At 55.8% G+C, this 19,635-nt stretch overlaps 1 protein-coding gene across 2 annotated transcripts; it reads right to left on the bottom strand.

The window, feature by feature from the left end:
* Window positions 1–10,806: 10,806 nt before the first annotated feature.
* Window positions 10,807–19,544, bottom strand: LOC135315419 (interferon lambda receptor 1-like). Of its 2 annotated transcripts, none has more exons than XM_064463540.1 (8): window positions 17,150–19,544; window positions 16,713–16,884; window positions 16,134–16,254; window positions 15,153–15,328; window positions 13,926–14,104; window positions 13,293–13,446; window positions 12,859–12,983; window positions 10,807–12,333 (listed from the first exon to the last, which is right to left on the bottom strand). In XM_064463540.1, the coding sequence occupies exons 2-8, from the start codon at window positions 16,765–16,767 to the stop codon at window positions 11,533–11,535; spliced, it is 1,611 nt and encodes a 536-aa protein (XP_064319610.1). In that variant the 5' UTR covers window positions 16,768–16,884; window positions 17,150–19,544; the 3' UTR covers window positions 10,807–11,532. The 2 variants fall into 2 exon arrangements, with proteins under 2 accessions (XP_064319610.1, XP_064319612.1); XM_064463542.1 differs by having other exon boundaries at window positions 10,807–12,330.
* Between the last annotated feature and the right edge of the window lie 91 nt (window positions 19,545–19,635).

The raw sequence follows: 19,635 nt of genomic DNA, 5'->3' as shown, positions 1-19,635 counted from the left end.
CTTGCTTGTGTACTGTCAGTGCACAGGCCAAAGCCACTGGGCATGGATGGTGCTGCAGTGGGTGGAGGGGCCTTCCCCACAGTGGAAATGCTTTTGAGATTTAGCATAAGTGAAGCTATAGTCCCCAGCCTCTGCTGCCCTGGATCACTGGGATGCACGTGGCAGCTCCTGCCCTGCCTGCAGGAGAGATGTTCCCTACCTGGGGCACGTGCACTGTGATCTACCCGTGCCATGTATGCAGCGGTGGGAGGATGCAGGACCCTGCACAGTGCAGGGATAGAGTAACCACAGGATGCTGCTCCGGTGTGATGGGTTTATTCACTCCCGCTGGCAGCCAGAATGTCCCTGCCAGGCCACGGTGGCAGCTCTGCCTTGCCTGGAGGTCTGCTGGTATGGGAGAAACACTGTCCTGCACCCTGGATCTTCATGGAACTCTCCCCCTACCCCACAACACCCCTCCTCTGCTGCAGACCATCTCCCCCTTTCCCCACAAGGGACTGGAGACCTTCAGAAGCTCTGTGCAAACCAGCCCACAGCGAGGTGTGGGGTCATGTGTGGGTGGGCCCGTCGGAAGGCACCAGGATAGGGGTGGCAGGGGAGGGCTGGCAGGCAGGCAGAGCTCCTCCTCTACCCCTCGTTTGGTGACACAGTATTTCCAGAAGCAAGACAGGAGAAAAAGGGAAAGAAGCCCATGAGAAAGGCTGCAGCAGTGCTTGGCTACATCTGAAAAGTTCAAAGGAAGGGACTTGTCTACCTCTTCTCCCAGGCTCTCCTTTGGCTTTGAAGTCAGTTCTAGGAGCACAGCCTGGGAGCTGAATGCCTTAGTCCACACCATGCGAATCCTCCACGCCAAGCCCAGTCCCTGCATTCCATGGCCTCTTTGCAGGTCAGTGGTGGGTCAGGTCCCAGGACCCACTGGGGGCTGGGCGCTCACCTCCCTTGCTGGATTGTTGAGGGGCCTGGTCTGGCTCTGGAGCTCACCCACTGCCACCATCTTCCAGAGGACTGCATCAAGGTCTTCCACCTGCTGTGGCACAGCAGCCCCATCATGCGTGTGCTGTGCCCATCTGGCAAAAGCAGCCCCCAAACCCCTTCCCCTCACTGCCCAACCAGGGAGGGAAGCAGTGTCAGCACCCAAGTGGGACTGCCTCTGTCCACATTTACTGGCCAACAGGGATGGGGTTTGCCGGGACCTTGTGGGGAGCTGGCCCATGGGATTCCCCTGCCCAGCGGCACCTCCCTCAGCCACCCTCCTCTAGGCCAGAGAGGCACCCCCACTAACCAAGTGGTTGGGGACATCCTCCTGGAGAGTGCTTCTATTTCCTGGGAAGAAAAATATATATGAAATGCCATGAACATGCAGGGTCTATGGGTCCAGCATGGGGGGTAGAAGCCAAAGGAAGGTATGTCAGAAGGAGAGGGGGCAGAACCATCACGTGCTTCTCTCCGTGCTCCCCTGGGGGTACCTAATCTGCAGCACTCCTTTGTCCTGGATGCAACCCTTCACCTCTTCAAGAGCATCCTAGTGCTTGCCTCCCTCCACATGTGCCCTCACACCAGCCCCATCCTTGTGTCTGGATCACCTTGAGCTCTGGGACTCACCTTTGCTACGAGCTGGTTTCTGGTTCACTCCTTCCCCCAGTGCAGACAGAGGCTGGTTCAGGTTCCTGGATGGCTGGAGTCCTGCTAGAGGCTTGCTATCAGCCATGAAGCCAACTGCACTGGCAGCCAGGTTAAAATCCATCAGCCTAAGGTCTGGGTTGAATGAGGAAACACCGACAAAGACAAATTGGCTCATTCAAAGTGCGCTTGTTGTCCTCAGGCAGTGGGATGGAGAGCCTGAGCATGGCCTACAGATCCTGAGAATGACAGGCAAGTTGTTTGAGGGGGACTAGGGTTCGTCTCCCCACCTGGCCGTGTGTGCCAGCCCGGGCTAGGAGTCAAAGCACTGGCCATGGCACTGCAGGTGTGGCCTCAGTAGTGCTGAGCAGAGGGGAAGGATCCCTCCCTCAACCTGCAGTGATGCTCCTGATGCAGTCCAGGACACTGCTGGCTGCCTTTGCTGCAAGGGCATGTTGCTGGCTTATGGTCAGCTTGGCAGTGACCAGGACAGCCCTGGCATGTCCTGGTGCCTGGGGTTGTTCCTCCCCAGGAGCAGGACTTGGCACTTCTTGCTCAACTGCACAGGTCCCTCTCAGTCTATGTCTCCAGCCTGCCCGGGTCCCTGAGGACGGCAGCATGACCCTCTGGCGTTATCAGCCACTCCTCCCAGCTTTGCAGCAACAGCAAACTTGCTGAGGGTGCACTCTGTCCCACCATCCAGGTCATTAATGAAGATGTTAAACAGAACCATCCCCAGTACTGGCCCTCAGGATGCACCACTAGTGACCGGCCTCAAGCTGGACTTTGTGCCACGGATCTCAGCCAGTTTTCAACCCACCTCCTTGTCCACTCATCTAACCTGGACTTTGTCATCTTGTCTATGAGGATGCTATGGGAGACAGTGCCAAAAGCTGAGGCAAACAACATCCGCTGCCTGGTGTTGCCTTCAGCAGGGCTGCAACAGGCAGGTGGAGAAGGTCCCCATTAGCTACCAGGGTTCCCCCCGCCACAGAAGACCCTCTGAGGGTACCTCTGCAGCACCCCTTCCTGGCCTCACTTAGGCAGGCTGCTGCACTGGTGGGAGCTGCAAAGGGTTGAGTCCAGACCCCCATTATCCCAGGTAACACCTCAGATGAGGGTGAGCAGAAGTCTTGCCCATGAGTCTGTCCCATGGCCTGTCTGTATAGCTCTGAGGAAAGGGATAGTCTAAGGTCACCACAAAAACAAACATTAGACATATGGCTACGACTAAGGCAACAAGTCCCTTGCTGTCTAATTGTGTTTAACTGGAAACCAGCTGGTGTGTCAGGGGCTTTCCATCATCTCACCCTTTGACCCATCCCTCCTCCAGTGCCTGCCTGTGCACAGCCCCCAGGAAGCTCTCACCAAGCTCTGGGAGCTAAGCAATCCCAAGCACTTGGCCTTGTATTTCCTTTGCCTGACACGCTAAGGTCAATCTGCTAAAGCTCTGGAAGTCCCCATGAGTCAGCGAAGTGACAAGAGGAGCCCCTGTGCCTGCTCATTTCCCAGAAGCACCAGGCAGCGTGCTTTGCCAGGGCTGCTTGCAGGGGCTGCGCAAGCGGATCATGGGGCTGGGGTCATGCTTTCCTTCAGGGCTCAAGCTCTGCCCAAGTGCCTTTTTCTCCAGCATCAGGAAGCCCAGAGCATCTAAACTGGTGCTTACCCCATTGGTCAGTACCAGCACGTATGGACCAGGACCACAGGGTGGATGTGAACGCATGTCATCAGCCCCAAGCCCAGCAGATGCTGCCTCTGCCGCCTGTGGTGCCCTGGGGCACTGGCCTGCACGCAGTGATGCACGGCAGGGCACCATGCTGCAGCAAAGCCCCCAGCACACAGTGCAGTCGGCCGGCATCGCAATGCCAGGTCTCGCAGCTGTCAGGGAGGCTCATACCAGCCCTGTGACCATGACCAGGGCTCACCCCATCCCAGAGCATGCCAGGCCACCCAGCACGCACCACTCACTCCACACGTGAGCTGCAATTCCCTCATGTCCACATAGGGTGTCAGAATAATATCTAGTCTAGAGAGATGCTTTGTTTGTATGCCCCAGGCTGGCTGATTCCCAGGACAATGTACCTGGACACGTCACCCAAACTCTGCTGTCTGCAGATCACAACAGCCAAAGCAGTCCCTTGGGTACAGAATGGTCTTCTCTTGTCCAACCTGGTCACACTAGGAATGGGTTTGACCCTGCTGGACATACACTACTCCTAACAGAACTGGGGAAAACCCTCCCCAGGCCAGAAGCTCTTTCTGCCCAGAGAGAAATAGGGGGAAGCTGTGCTGCTGTGCATGTCTGCCCAGCCAAGCCCCCGAGAAACACCGGATGCAAGCCACATGGTTTGAGCCAGCATTCAGTGGCAGGCATGAAGTGGTGCACAGGGGCAAGCTGGGCTTTTGGGCACGGACACCCAAGTCAGTTGTCCTTACCTTGGGCACTATTGCCTTCAGGGTAGACAGGATAAGTGCTGATGCAGCAAGCCCCGAACAGTAGCGCCAAGGTGATGACCATCCTCTGGGAAGGCATCTTCTCCCCTTCTCCAAGCCTTGACGAATTTCCTAGGAGCCTGTGTGTGAAGGAGTGCGAGGCTGTTCTCTTTTATGTCCTCCAGCTGCCTGTGATCAATATGCTCTCATCAGGTGGGTTGTCTTTTCTGCTGGGTTGGCCATCCATCCTGATGACAGGAGACGACTGACCCTGCTCTCCCCCCAGTTTGATCTGTTGCTCTTGAATGAGGATACTTGATAAATGCTTGGCTGGGTTTTCAGAAGCACTGCTGTTTGTCGTGGCTGTGCTGGGGGAGGCAGTGCTACAGAAGGCTGGATACAGAAGGCTGAACCATGCCTCTGGTGGGGTCTGGAGGAGGATCAGAAGAGAACATGGGGCCAACATTTGGAAAAAAACATGTGGATCCATGCTTTCTTTTTGCATGATCTTCCTCCCCAAGAGTTACCACATCTTCCACTCCTTTCACATCTCATGGCAACATGAGGGCAGTGGCAAAGCCTTTGGCCACCAGGGCATCCTGAGCTGATCCTCAGTGGGTGCCCTGGTCCCCAGTGACAGGGCTCAGCAAGTGACAAAGCTCATCCTCTGCAGATGGCAGCAGCCAGAGCTTCCTTGCTGGAACAGTATTTGATCTTGCTGGTGTCCAGAGGAGCCTCTCTCCTTATCCTAGAAGCTGGCGGTGCAGTTCCCCCTTCTAGAGGATGCATCTGTGAGGTCCAGGCTTTGAGACACTGGCTGCAAGGCCTCCATCCCTGGCTACCTTTTTTCCAGAGAGAAAAATATGGTGGGTATTTAACTCTAAGCCAAAACTACCAGCAAAGCTACTCTGAATTGCACCGCATTCATATTGCTGTGAAGCCCAGCCTGAGTCCCTTCAGTCTGCAGTGACTTACTGGCCTGGATGTCCACAGCTGAATTCAGAGAAACCCAGATGAAACTGGTCCCTTTGGAGACCTCAGAGAGGACATCTTTGCTGTGACAGTAGCTTGCACCCTTGTTCATATAGTGCCATGCTTCTGGAGAGCAGCAAGGGAGAGTTTGACAGACAGGAGAAGATCTTAAGCTCTCAGGAGCTGCAGATCAACCTTGGGTGTTATTTGTGGGGGAGAGGAGACAGAAGGCCTCATCTGGTACCCTTTTCTACACCTACCAACACTAGGGCTCATCCAGGTTGAGCAGTACCTGCTTCAGAGGTGCCACGAGGAAAGTCCCTTTGAAATCTTGGTGGGAGATCTGTTTCTCAGTCCTTTGTGCCCTCTCCTCTTGTGGGATGGGACATCATGGAGCTTTTCCTGAGGAAGATGGGACAGGATGTTTGGGAGCCTGAGCATCTGTTTTTTAACCAAGAGGCTGACCACAAAACAGGGAGACAACAGTGTCTGCACACCCGGGTACAGGCTCTCATTTTTCATAAAGTGGTTGAAGGTGCATTAACAAGAGATCATTACTTCTGTCTGCAAATCACTGTCATGAGGTGAAGTGTTCATCCATCCCAACCAGCTACGCCACTCAGCTGGGACCTTTCTCCTGACAAAAATACATATCTAGCCTGTTTTCCAGCTGCTCCCATCCCCTGGACGCCAGGTTTCATGCCATGTAATGAAAGATCCTGGAGGCAGGCTCATCACTTTTGCTGTCAGGACATGGGCAGCAAGCACAGCCCAGAGAGAAAGCATGGAAACCCCCTGCAAACTCACACACGCATCACATGAGTTGATGTGCACTCAGCTTGAAGGGCAGCTCTGCCTGTGCCATGTATCACTGGGCGCATGAGCGGTCTTCGTGGGCAGAGAGCTACAGGTCAGTGTGATCAGAGCAGTGCAAGGGGAGCGGGAAGGCATTGGGCTGAACCACCTAGTCCACTCCTGTCCACAGACCAGAAATCCCTACATGTGCATCAGGAGGATGGGGAGCACAGGGACCGGCCATATCTCAGACACCCTGTGTGAGCCCGCAGCTGGGAAGAGCAGGGGTGAGCTGTCACGATCCTCCATCCAACACAGGGGGTTTCATCCTGTGGAGCAAGGGGACCTGGTGACAGAGCTGGGTCACACATGGCTCCGTCTGCTTGGCTTCAGCACTGTGCCTGTGGCACCTCCTGAATGCAGACACTTGCCACGCATACCCAGACGAGGGTACTCCCAGACTAGCACATGAAGTAACGACAATTTGGCTCTGCAGCCTCCCAGCCCCAGAGCTTGGCCCTGGGGTGACCTGGGCACCCCCACTGCCCATCAGCACTCAGTGCTTGGGTCCCGACCTGCTGAGCTACTGACCAGGAAACTCCTGCATGGGGAGGAATCACACAGGTCTGAACCAACAAGCTCACATCTCTATAGCCTATAAACCCTGCAGCCCTCTCCATGCCCATGCCCCAAACACACTATGCATAGTCTCCAGCTTTTGGGGCTTCCATAGTCCCCACCCACATCCTGGTGGTGTTCCCAGCCAAGCCAAACAGCCAAGACCACCATCTCCTGAGCTGCTGGCCCAGCGCTGTGGGGCGAGATGCAGCAGGAGCCAGTGGCCTGGGTCACATGGCAGCTCAGACCTGTCAAACCATGAAGCCTTTTTGGGCTGAAGGATGTTGTCCAGCAGGACAGCTCTGACGCTGCTGCTCTGTGCCATTCTGGGGACCCACCTGGAGCTACAGAGCCATTGCAAAGGCATCTTTGCACAGGGGTGGCTGGATAACAGGGCCAGCGAGGCTGGGGTCCCACAGTCCCAGGTCCCTTGCCAGATACACAGGCACATGCCAGACAGTGCTTGGATTGGCTGCAAGGATTTGGGTGGCTCTGGGCTGTCCCAGAGTGATGGCAGGGCAGCTGCAGTAACAGGCAGGATGGAGAGCAGGCAGAGCAGGGTGGGCAGATGGCCACAGCAGATCCAGGAGGTGGGCTGCAGCCCAAGATGCTGCTCTCTGCATCTCTGCCACTCATGGCTTTCAAAGGCAAATAGGGATCTTCCTTCATTTTGGCAGCCTGCAAAATATTAGAGCTTAATTTTTCCCTGTCATTTCAGGAGCTGCAGTCTCCCTTGGGTTTGTTAGGTGCAATGTTTCCTATGTGGTGGCTGCAAAAGTCCCATTAGCCCCCGCATAGCAATTTTCCACTCGCCAATACTTTTATAGGCTGGCAGCTCAGCTCTCTGAGAATTAGTAATAAGAAATACCCTCTTGCATAGTCTTAAAACTGCTGTTTCTAATAAAGAGCTGTTTTCAGCTGCATACCTCTTATTGCTTTGATCTGGTACCGGCAGAAGCTGAAAACACTGCAAACGGCACAGACAGCATCAAGGAATGAGCCTGTCGATCATGGTGAGTCAGAGCTTTCACAAACCTCCGCATCAGATACCTCCAGGCACAGTGTTGTGGCCATGTGCCTGAGGCCAGCATGAGAAACAGCATCTGACCTCCGGGATGATGGGCGCTGCGGGGCTGTGCTGGAGGTCTGAGGACCCATTACTGGCTCACCCAACTCCAGGCTGCGGAGGCAGCGTGGGATGCCTGTGAGCACAAGGTGGGAGCCAGGACCGTGCACAAGCCTGAGTGCTGCAGCAGTGATGAAGGGACCGAGCCGGGCATCCTGATGCACAGGCTTGGCTGGGGCTGAGGGACTGCCCCTGGGCTCAGATCCATCGTCCCACACAACGCCATCCTGCTCAATGCGTAACACCTGGCCAGGCAGGCTGGAGCGGGATGTAATCCAGACACACACCACCCAGACCCTGAGCTGTGCACAGTGGTGGCAGGTCTCTGCTGGGGCATGCCGGGACCTCACCCCCACAGTGAGCATAACACCCTCTTGCTGCGGCTCTGCAGAACCCCACAAGCCGCTCACTTCTCTGAGGTGAAGCAAAAATCCCCCTCTCGCATCCACTCGGAAACTTCAGCTGCTAAAATGCCATCTTGAAATGTCATGAGCCTTTTGCCTTTTTCCACTCTGCATGAACATCTCTGTTTCATACAGGACAGATACATCTCAGCTGCTTCAACCACCCCCAGGGCCGGGGTAAGTCCCCGCCGCTAGTGAGTAACTCTCCTGAATCACCCGTGGGGATCCCAGCACGGTTGCCCTGTGAAAAAGTCAGAAAAGAGCTGTTTTTCTTTCAATATTTAAAGACTTGGCAGGCCATTATAAAAGCACTGGCTGTGTCCTGGCATGAGCCCAGCATCCAACAACGAGGTGGCCATGGGAGCCAGTTTAGTCCCACTATGCTGGGCCAGCACCTCCCAGCAAACAACACAGGTCTTGGCTGGTACAGCACAGGCTGGACTGGCATGATGCACACTCTTTGCTTGGCCTGGAGGACCTCAAGCTCAGAATTCAGCTTCTTCCCAGAGTCTAATGGCACAAACAATAGTGCAGCTTTGACTGATGCTCCTGCTGAATGGTTCCTTGCAAATGCCCTACCACCACACAATGACCTTCAGGAGTGGTGCTGGGGCTGGAGGCCCCATTGGCCCTGCCAGGGATGAGGCAGTCAGTCCAACAGGGCTTCACACGTCTAGGGTTTTGACTGACCTTGAGACACATTGGAGATTATGAAGCACAAAGGGGATGGTGACCAGATACCACAAAGAATGATGGGAAGAGAGCAAGACCTTGGCACGTCATCTCTGATCACTCCTAAAACACAGCCCCAACCTCCTTGTTTTGCTGGCCAAACACTCCCATCACCAAGGACAGTCCAGGACTGCTCTGGGGTGCTCAGAGTTGTGCATCCACAACTCCACCTTCAGAAGTTTTCAAGGCCAGACTGGAAAAGACCTGGTCAACCTTGTCTGGCTTCAGGTTGCTGACCCTACTCCAAGCAAGATGAGATTGCTCCCACAGTTCCTTTCCAACCTTGATACGCCGTGCCAGGACATGGCACCACTTCTGCTGAGCTCGCTGCCTGCAGCCAGCCTCCTGGCAGTACGAACATGCCTGCCTTTCTGCACAGCTGCGGCACCGCACTGCTCCAAACCTCAGCTCCCTGTGCAAAATCTGCATCTCCTGAACACCACCTGTGAGGAGACAGCTTGGCATTAGCCATCTCCACGTGACCAATGCACAGATGTGCTCCCTGGCACAGACTTAAAGTGGTTTTTTTTTAGGGCTCATCGCAGGCTGCACCTGTGATACTGGCCAGCTGCAAATGCTGACATTGCTGAGACTCTTGCGTGGGCACACGTGGCCAAAGGAAATGCAGTGGTCCAGCTCTGAAAGAGCTCAGCAGTCCAATACAGAGCATAATGAACATAGTTTATGAAACCAGACCAACAGAATGAAGAGGTTAGGCTAGAATAGAGACCAAAGGAAGATGCAGAGAACTGTGGGGAGGAAGGGAATAAGCTGTCCCCTGGGGAACAGGACAGGAAACCACAACACGGAAAAGTACAATGTGTCCTTGGGGAAAGCATTAGTAGAGAAATTGACAATTTGCAGGGAAAAGCGGTGTCTCCACTCCCACAGGTCTTGAAACAGAATCAGGACACATATCTTGGGCTCTTCTCAAGAAGCGCAATCACTCTGAGGTTCCTATTCACCCGCTGGCAGGATGGTGTGGCCACGGGGCCACAGAGGAGGAAAAGCAGGCGCATGGTTTTGGCTCTGTGAGCTTTGGCAAAGCAGTCAGAACTATAGATCAAATGCCTCAAAAAGCTTCAAATTAAAAAAAAAATAAAAACTGGGACGGTAGGAGGGAACATTTTGCTCGGTATTTACAGATTGCACTGTTTCATCTCCTGTGTTTACCTCAAAATCTCAACTCCTCTGAAGTCTGCATGGGAGAACTCTTCTGGCTTGGCTTTTGGTTTGCTTTCTAAACACCTGAAAATTAAAAAGGCCATTTTACATGACCCAAAATGATGGCAGATACCCACATTTTCATCTTATCAAAAAGAGAAAGTGAAACAAATTAAGGAAAATCAGACCCTTGTTTCAGCTGAGCCTAAGAGGAACTTTGGTGGCAGCAAACAGCATGTGGGTAACAGGCATGGTCCTTCAAGCAGCTCTTGGGACCCTCTCTCTCTGTTTTGGTTTTTGTTTTTTTTTTTTTAAATTCAGCTCAATCTATTTAATACACTGCATATCCTTACATCATCACTAAGAGAGATTTTTTACTATTGAGATTCACAAAGCACAGCTGCCTGCTTGGAAGCAGAGACAAAGCTGTCCCAGCAGCATCGCTGCCTGGGGGGAGGCATCCCTTTGCCCTGCTTTGGGAGCACTCAGTGGGGCTGCCCCATGGCCCCGCTCAGCTGCCAGAAAACCGCAGTGGTGTTGCTGCAGGTCTCCGGCTGAGTCAGCTGCGGTGGCAGGGGAAGAGGAAGGCTGGCAGCGGGAGGGCAGAGTCACCCCTGGCAGGTTGCACAGCCAGGGTGTCAGGGATGACTCACGGGATTGAAATGTAGCTCCCCAGGGCTAGCAGAGCTGTCCCCTCCACCAGACGGCTGGGTGCTGGACACCAGCTTCTCACCTGTTCCCAAATCTGGCTTAAATCTTGTGAGTCCAAGAGCCTGGATTTGTCCCGCAGAGCTGGAATTCGCCAATCCTAGACCACTGCAAAGAACAATGCTGCCTGACACCAGGAAGAGGGTTTCCCCTTGCCTCGGTGGCTGCAGGCACAGGGTCACAAACACATTCCAGAGAGACAGCTGCAGGGCAGGGCTCCTCAGAAGTAAATTGCCCTGGTGCTAGTAGAAGGAATAATAAAACTATCCAGCAGTTGCTGAAGAACCAGCTTTTTCCCCACATGACAGCAACATGCAGACCAGCTGTGGGTCTAATTTTCTCCCAGGGAAACCCCAAGTTTTCCTAGCACCTTTCCAAGATGCTGCTTAGGCAGGGCAGTGCTCATTCTGTAACACAGAAAGAATAAGCACAGAAGCCAGTTTTCCCTAATAAATTAGTGTTATTTAAAAAACAGCTCCAGTGCACAATCAGTTTTTCCAGAGAAGTAAAAGAAAAATCCAAGCCTCCTCTTTCATTAGAGGTTTTTATATATATATATATGAGTATATATATAAATTTGCATGAGTATATATATAAATTTGCATTAGTATATATACTGCACACACACATATAGACACATATAGATGGATAAATAGATACAAGTTTTGGGGCTTCAACTTCGGTATGTATTCCTTATACTTTGGTTAAAGAGCAACAAAACCGCAGAGGGAAGCTCTGACGACACTGATCTCACCCCTGCACGGCAGCCCTGCCTGGAGCTAGCGCTGCCTGGAGCTTGCCCATGCCTGCCTGCGTGAGAGCCTGCCCCAGTCCTGTCCCCAGCAAGGCATAGGCAGGTCTGAGCAGGCAGCCATCGTGGCAAGGGCAGCTCTGGGCAGCACCTCGAGCTCTGCGTGATGCTGTGTGCCCGGCAGCCCCTGGCATGCCCCTGCCTGCCTGCTATGGCTCGCCGTCAACTGGGGGACGCAGCTCATAGCCGGAGAAGGCAGCTGCCTGCAGGATGTTGGGGGGCAACTGGGGCAGCTGGCAGGGGCTGGGGAGGGGGATGCCCAGTGCTGCCTGCTCCGAGTCACCCTGCTGCACAGTGCTGTCACCTGGCTGTGGCTCAGTCCCACAGGCATGTGGGGGCTGGAGAGCATGGACGAGTTGCCCTCCATCCTCCTCCTCGCTAGCCGGCAGCTTCACGGAGCTGAGTGGTACGCAGTGCCCTGCCATGCCAAGGCTCTCCCGCAGGTCCCCCTGGCTGAAGCTCCTGCCTGGTGTGGGCAGAGGAAGGCAGCTGCCTGCTCCCAGGGCTGGGCACTGGCATTTAGAATAAAGCTGGAGGTGCAGGGAGAGCCATGTCTTGGATGTCTGGTAGTCCCCGTCACCTGTGTAGCTGTCTCTGGTCAGACCCACTGGCACCGGCTGCTCCACCGCACTGTCCCCATCACATGCCTCCCCATCCTCCTCCAGCTGCAATGAGACCCGGGAGCCCAAGGCATGCCCCAGCTGGCTGTGGGTGCAGGATGGGTCCCTTCCCTCGTGGCAGTCTGGCCCAAACCCGTTGGCACAGTAGCCACTCATGTCCTGGGAAAGGCTTTCTCTGAGGAGCAGCTGGACTTCAGGCATCGTCTGCTCAGCTGCAGGTGGCCCACGGGAGGGGAGCATGGCTGGCAGAAGCAGGGCGAGTGAGTCCTCCTTGAGCTCAAGGGTGGGCACCATGATGGTCACACTCAGGTCCCCGTTCAGGAGAGCCTGCTGGGAAACAAGCAGTGAAGCAGTCAGCCTCAGCTTGCTGAAACCTCCACTAGCCTGGGGGTGATGCACTGCGCACCCGAGGGAAGGGAATGGTCTCAGACAGCCTGTCTCCATGCTCACACATGGGAGAAATGAGGGCAGAGCAGTGAGGGGCTGCACCTCACTCAGGCCAGACTGTCCCAGGATGCTGGCCCCACTGTTTGCTGCTCTTCCCATCTTTCTCCCCTTCAAGCTGTTGTAAATGGACATGCAGCCAAGCAAAGGCCAACTGCCTAAGTTAGGAGCTCCTAACACTGAGGGCCACACTCACAGGCTACATGCTGCCTGAGACACTCTCTCCCAGTGTCACGCATGGCTGACTGATGCATCCCACCCACGTCTTCTCCCATGCAGCAAGGCCTGGGGGTACGGTGGGTCGAACAGCAGGGGAGGCACCTGGGCACTGAGATGGGTTTGGTGGAGGGAGGGAGGTTCTGAGCCCCCTGCAAATGCAGGGTGGAGGCTGGAGGAGGATCGTTCACTCACAAGTGTTTTCGGGAGGTGCATCTCCGAGGGTCTGGGGAAGACGTGCAGCTGGACAAAGCAGAGCCCGGCCAGGGTCAGCAGCAGGAAGATGCTACTCAGTATGGCAAGGACGACCCAGGGAAAGCCTGCCAGGAGGTCACAACAGGCTGAGGGGTGGAAGGACCCTAACTGGCATCCCCCGCAGCCTGCCCTACACCAGCGCTTCCCCAGAGCCCCTGTGGCAGGCTGGGATGTTCAAGGAGGAGATGCGGGGCAAGCCCAAGGCAGATGGCAAGAGAGCATCTCCCAACAAGGGTCCCCACAGGGCGTTACTGGGCCAACAACCCCGACCAGAACGGCTGGGGGGTGAGTGACCCACACCTCCACATGTGTCTGTGCCACGAGTGGGACCTGAGGTACCACCACAGTGCTTGAGCCAGTGAGAGAGCTCCTACCTACAGGACCCGCTGGTGTCACCATGCACTGCTTGGCCTCCCGGCTCTGCTCCCCGGTCATGTCCGCAGCCACTGTCTGGATGCAGTACTGTGTGCTGGGCTTCAGGTACTTGAAGGTGCATGGTGCTCCCTCCCTGCTCTGTTTGCAGGGCACCTGGAAGCAGAGGGGACATGTGGCCAAGGCGGCTGGAGGTGGGGTCTGTGCACTGCTCCACCACCCAGTGCAGCCTTGACACCCCACTTGCCCCATGGTGTGGAGCACAGACCCACCCACTCTGCTCCTCAGCACCTCCAGCACTTGTTTCTTCACCCCAGGAGGCGTTCAAGTCCCAGAGCATCTCATTAAACTCCTACTGCATGCTTTCATCTGAACAGAAGTTGTTAGAGGTTGTTCTTATTCATGCAGTCTAGAAGACGAAAGGGATGTCCTGCCACCCCCAGGTTGCAAGCCCCAAATTGGGAGTGCAAAGCATCTCACGCCCACTTGCACTGGCTGGGTATGGGCAGGGCTGGGGCAACTCTACAGGCACAGGCACTACCACACCAACGCAACCGGACACAAGCACCTTTGCTGCACCAGGAAATCTTCTGGAAGTCCCGTGCCCTCCAAGCCTTGCCCACCCTGCCACATACCTGCTGGACGAGCGTGTTCCCTTCGTACAGATTCAGCCAGTACCACAGCTTCAGCAGCACTTCATCAACCGGCTGGTAAGAGCCAGTTTTGTTTCGGTAGGGAGTGAGCGGCATGATGATATTTACGCTGAGGATGTGACCCTGGAGCAGCCACGACAACTTGGGGGGGCCCACAATTGCTGCAGGGAGGGAAAAAAAATGGAGGAGGAAAATTGAGCCCTTCAGAAGAGAAGGCAGGCATCTCGTTTCTCTAGAAATGATGTTTTTCTTGTTGGACATCTCACTCCCAGCGCACAGAAACTTCCTCAGCTCCAGCCTGTGTCACTTTGTGCTGTGAAACTAGGTCTAGAAATGGCAGCCACCACATCTCTGTGACAGCCAGCACTGCTTCTTCTGCCTCCTCTGGTCACACCAGCACAGGCCAGGACAGACCTGCTAGCACCTCCGGCTCCCTGCTGCCGAGTACTTAATCGCTGAGCCATCAGACAATGCTATAGATGCTCGCTGGGGAGTGCAGTGGTTTTAGCTAAATGCATCTATTTCCATGCCAGTTGGATGCAGAGAGAATGAAAAAGGGAACCCAAACAGCCGACGTACATCCCATTTTAGCCACTCACACGTTCAGTTCACCAGGACAACCCCCTGTTAGGTGCATTAGGGGAAGTTTTTCCTTCCTCCAAAAGACAGCTAGGCTTTTTGGGCAGGACAGCAAGTCTGTGACAGAGAGGAAGCATATGCCTGCACTTCACAAGTGCGACAGCTAGGGCAAAGGCAGTGCTGGAGGGACTACTCCTGCCTTCACCAGCCTGTGCCAGCTTTACCTTGCTGGAAGAAAAATGCCCCTCACCCAGTATCTCCCACACCCGTGGCAGGGACAAAGAGGGGATGCTTTTAAAAGGAAAGCCTGGAGGGGCATCCCCTTTCTCACCCCATCTCACTGCATTCTCCAGAGACCCACGTTGTCGCAGTTCCTTGGTAGCCTGGGGCCTCCCATCTATGGCCCTCACCTCACTGTGTCTCCTCCTCTGTCCCCTTGCTCTTCACCCAGCCCTTTTCCAGCAGCGCTGCTCCCATCCCTTTCCTCTGGTCAGGGCTCTTGGCACTTGTCCCAACAGCATCGTCATATGATTTCCCACTGTATCCCACCAGGCCTCTCCAAGGACCCCATTCCCCATCCCCCCCCAAGGAAGAGCAGGAGCCCAGCTGAAGGAGCTTGCTGGTCCTTACTGTCACGGTACGGCTGCAGCTCGCTGGAATAGGCCCACTTGGACAGCTCGCCTCTGGCCACCGCTCTCACCCTTGCCCAGTAGATATTGTAGATATCGTCAAAATACAGCTCACACATCCAGGAAGAGCCGGTGCTGTTCCCCCAGCAGGCATCTGCCTTGGTCCATCGAGAGGTTCTGCCCATGGAGAAAAATGCAGGGATTTCTCCTTCTTGGCATCTTCCTAGCCAAAAAGGAAGGCTGCCTAGCTATTGCCATCCTGTCTGAGTGGAAAGGGTGGGAGAGCACAGATATTGGCCAACAGCATCCTGGGCTGGATTAGAAAGAGCATTGCCAGCAACTCAAGTCCCCTCTTATCAGCACTGGTGGGATGGCACCTGGAGTGCTGTGCCCTGACCTGTGCTCTCCTCTACAAGAAAAAAAACATGTCCACGCCAGAGAGAGCCCACCAAAGGGCCAAAAAGATGACCGAGGGGTTGAGGCACCAGTGGTATCAGGGAGGCTGAGTGAGCAGGGACTACTTAGCCTCAAAAGAAGGTGGCTTAGGGTGGGGGGGTCTTATCAATGTGATGGAGTAAAGAAAGCGGAGACTTCTCAGCGGTGCCCAATGAAAGGACAAGAGGCAGCAGGCACAGGTTGAAATACAGGAAATTCCATTTAAGCATGAGGGGAAAAAAACCTCAAAACCCAAAAGCAACCCCCTTTTTTTTTACTGGGAAGGTGACTAGGAAAGGCAACAGGTTCCCAGGCAGGTTGTGGAGACTCCATCCTTGAAGGTGGTCAAAACCCAACAGGACACAGTCCTCACCTGACCCTGCCTGAGCAGGGGTTGGATTCCATACTGCCTCATCTATTCTGTTACTCTATATTTATTGCCAGATAATAATCCTCTGCTACTGGGGGTCCCCCACAGCCCTCTGCCAAGGTGTAGGGGGGACAAGCCACCTCTTCCCCTTCCTCCCCACCGCACCGCCCCACCTACCGTGTCCTCCACTCCACCTGGTACGTGGCATTGCTGGGTGAGCCAGGGTCCGGCTCCCACTGCAGGCAAACATGGAAGTTTTGTGCTTGCAGCCTCACGTTCTGCGGAGGCAATGGTGTGCCTGGGGAGGGGGGAAGCAGAGGGGTGTCAGGCAGCATTGCTCTGCTCTGTGGGGGTCCGATTCTTGGCCGCTCACCACTTGGCCCTGCTGCATGGGTCTCCCCCCTTTGCATAGGCATTGAGGGGCCTCCCCCCATCTTCAGTCCCACATAGGCAAACACCAGCTCCCTGCCAGGCTCAGGCAAGAGCTGGCTGCCAGTGTGGCGCTCAGCATCTGCATCCCACAAATCTCTTGCACACCCTGAACCATCCTATGTGCAGTGCTGAGAAAGGCACCGACACCCTGACGTGGTTGCTGGTGACCCTGGGGTTTTCCTTCTCATCACACCTTGAAGGCTACTCAGTCCCCTCTTCCCTGCAGTTACCTTGGGTAGGTCTGAGAGTTGTCCCCATGCTTCTCCTCACCCTGCAGCCAGGGCCACCCCCAGCCTGCAACAGCAGCTCCAGAGCCGGACTTACCCTGGAGCAGGGTGCAGCTGGCCAGGAACAGAAGCAGGCTCAGGGCAGGGCTCATCCCGCTGCACCCCGTCCATCTGCCCCCAGCTCTACACTGCCATGTTGGGTGCCATGGTGAGAGGACGGGTGCGCTGGAGCTGTTCTGTCACCCACAAACACGACAGGCAGCCGGAACCTGGGATTAGAGTAAATATTTTTTTTTCTGATGCCACGGCCGGCAACACCCACTGCAGGCATGCCTTGCACGCAGAGGCTGCGTGCCCAGCCGTGGCACGGAGGTGCCCGCTGCAGAGTGGTGGGGAATCCCCTGCTGCCCCCGGGATGGGGTGAAGCACCACTGGGGCAGATGCCCTCAGGGCAGTGGTAACCAGGCCCGTGGGGACAGTGGGCAGCTGCCACGGCACTGTACAAGTGCTGCAGGGACCTTCTGCCGTACCCACCTCTAGCTGGTTCCTCATGGCATTTGGTCCCTCCTGAAAGGCAGTGAGAAGTCACGCTGCCGGTATCACTGCCGGTATCGCTGGGACGTGGGTCTGAGGAAGCTCCTGTCCTGATGCTCACCCTACTCTGGTGGTGACTCAGCCTTGCTCTGGGCATGACTCATACTGGTACAACCGGCAATACAGCCGCCGCAACACTCCCAGCCCTCCTGCAGCCTCCGTGGGACGGGGAGGGTGTCATGCATGCTGGCACCTGGTCAGGTGAAACAGGGTACCCTAGGCCACCCCCTTGGGTGCCATGCCCCAGGTAGAGCCCTCAGTCTGTGTGAGCCACAGCAGAGGCTGGTCCTTCTGGGCACCAGCATCCCAGCCCTGGGGGGACACTGGGGCACTGCTATGGCACGTTACTGCCCCGCTTCCCCCCTCCCTTTCTCCAAAACCTGGCCAGTAGCTCTGTACCTTGGCCTTGCACCAGCACTCAGCTCCTGGGGAATTTTTTTCCCTGCTCTTGCCAGCTGTGAAGGTAACCTTGCTCTCCAGGGAGAGACGTGCAAGGGCTTTGAGGCCACCAATGCTGACCTCCCGGTCATGGGGACGTGTCTCCTGGTGAAGGCGGGGAGCCTGGGGCCACCTCCAGAGGCAGACAGGTGGGAACACCTTCTTGGCTGGACTGGATGCCTGTACAGCTGACTTACTCCTGTTGATTGCCTCCTGCTTTTCTGGTTTTATACTGACTCTGCGTTAATGTTATGAACGCAACTGCCTTGGCAGGTGTGTATAAAATGCCTTCCCCATTTGTTCAGTCCCTTGCAAGCATCAGAGTTGGAATCAAAGAGAAGCACCCAGCAAGCAAGGATGGCCAGCTGCACACCATGGGCCAGGGCCCCTAGCCCCGAGGCAAGACCTCCAAAATGCCAAAGTGCAGGTGGTGAGTTTATGGTTTCCCCTGCCCTGACACTAAGCACAAGCCCTCCCGGCTTTGCAGCAGGCCCCTGGTGAAGGTGGCAGGCATTTCCCCCTGGAGAGAGAAGCAGCCCCCAGGACTTTTCCTGGGACTCATGGAGGTACAGAGCAGCAAGTCTGCAACCCAGGGAGACCCCAGGGCCCAGCTGCATGTGCGAGCAGGGACAGGGCTGCTCCTGCTGCAGGGGGAAGCTCACTGGGGGCCAACACTTTTGCAGCAGGGAGGCTGGCCACAGGATGGTCTCCACCAGCCCCTGCTGAGCCCAGCACAGCCATTTGCCATCTGCCTTTGCCAGAGGGAAAACCCCACTACTCCTCCCCATGTTGCGGTTTCTGTAAAAATATGGTTTGGTGGCTACCCCATTGGCTGAGACCACAGGGATCGATCCCCCTCTCCTCCGCGCATCCCCTCCTTCACCTGCATCCCCCGTCGCCGCGCTGCCCTGAAGCACCGCAGTCCTCCCTACCTTGGGCCACGCAGCTGCTCATCTGGCCCGTTGTAACAGGAACACGCCGGAGCAAACAGTGCCACCCGTGCCCACCATGCTCTGCTAAGCACAACTGCCTTCAGCTCAGCAATCCCCCGTCAGAGCGCTCGCTGGAAGCATCACCAGGGTCTGCCCAGCTCCCAGGCTCCCTCCAGCCGAGGGACAGGGCCGCATCCTCTGTGCCACTGCGCTGGGAGGCTGTAGGACACGTCCCACGGCACGACACGTGATTCAGTTTTGGTGGTTCGTACCTTTTTTCCTAGGTCAGGGTTTTTTTTTTTCTTCCTTCCTTGTTGACAGCGTCTCATCTGGTTGCAGGCTCCCAGGGCTAGCAGCCCTCGGCCAGCTCAGCAGTGCCCTCTGCAAGCAAGGGGTGAGATGTAGCCTGCCCCCAGCACCCTGCGTGCACCCAACCTTAGCACCCAGCGCCCACATACCCCCTTGCAGGGACCATTAGTGGCTTGGGGACAGAAGGCAGCACACGGGTCAGGCCAGGACCAAAGGTGACGGGTGGCAGGACAGGCACAAGCCAGGATGCCCCTGCAAAGCCAATGCTGGGGGCAGGAGGTTTTGTCCTTGCCAACACCAGCACTGCAGGCTGGACCTGCAGATCTTGGACCCCATGCCTTGCTCTGCCCTAGAGACTCCAAGGAACCCACGCATGGCTCAGCATCACCCTACGTGCCTCAAGTCTTTCACAGCCCATCAGGGAGAGAGCCCTGATCCTTATCAGGGCTTACGATTTCTGAGGGCGTAACACTGTGCAACCAGTACAAGACTAACAGAACCATCGACTGCGGCACCACTGGTGCTCGCTGGCATGCTTCAGCTTTGCCAGGAGCTGAGCAGACACCGCGAGTCCAGGCATTTCAAAGCAAGAGCCCAGCAGCAGCCAAGTGCTACCCTTGGGGCAGATGCCAGCACCCTCACTGCTGTCCCTGCACTGCACCCACAGCACGAGTGGAGATGGGGCTGGTGCCCAGGGGGATGGCAGCCCCACAGCTGGCAGGGTAGCTGCTGTCAGGAATAAGGTCA

Source organism: Phalacrocorax carbo, chromosome 11 (assembly GCF_963921805.1).
Source record: "Phalacrocorax carbo chromosome 11, bPhaCar2.1, whole genome shotgun sequence".
NCBI lineage: Eukaryota > Metazoa > Chordata > Aves > Suliformes > Phalacrocoracidae > Phalacrocorax > Phalacrocorax carbo.
This window is presented reverse-complemented; position numbering and strand designations above follow the sequence as displayed.

Excerpts from the sequence above, each read along its gene's own strand:
- LOC135315419 (XM_064463540.1), bottom strand. The coding sequence starts at position 16,767 with ATGAGCCCTGCCCTGAGCCTGCTTCTGTTCCTGGCCAGCTGCACCCTG. Across the intron at positions 16,255-16,712 it reads CAGCTGCACCCTGCTCCAGG|GCACACCATTGCCTCCGCAG; the intron begins GTAAGTCCGGCT and ends CCCCCTCCCCAG. Across the intron at positions 14,105-15,152 it reads GCTGCAGCCGTACCGTGACA|CAATTGTGGGCCCCCCCAAG; the intron begins GTAAGGACCAGC and ends CCCTCCCTGCAG.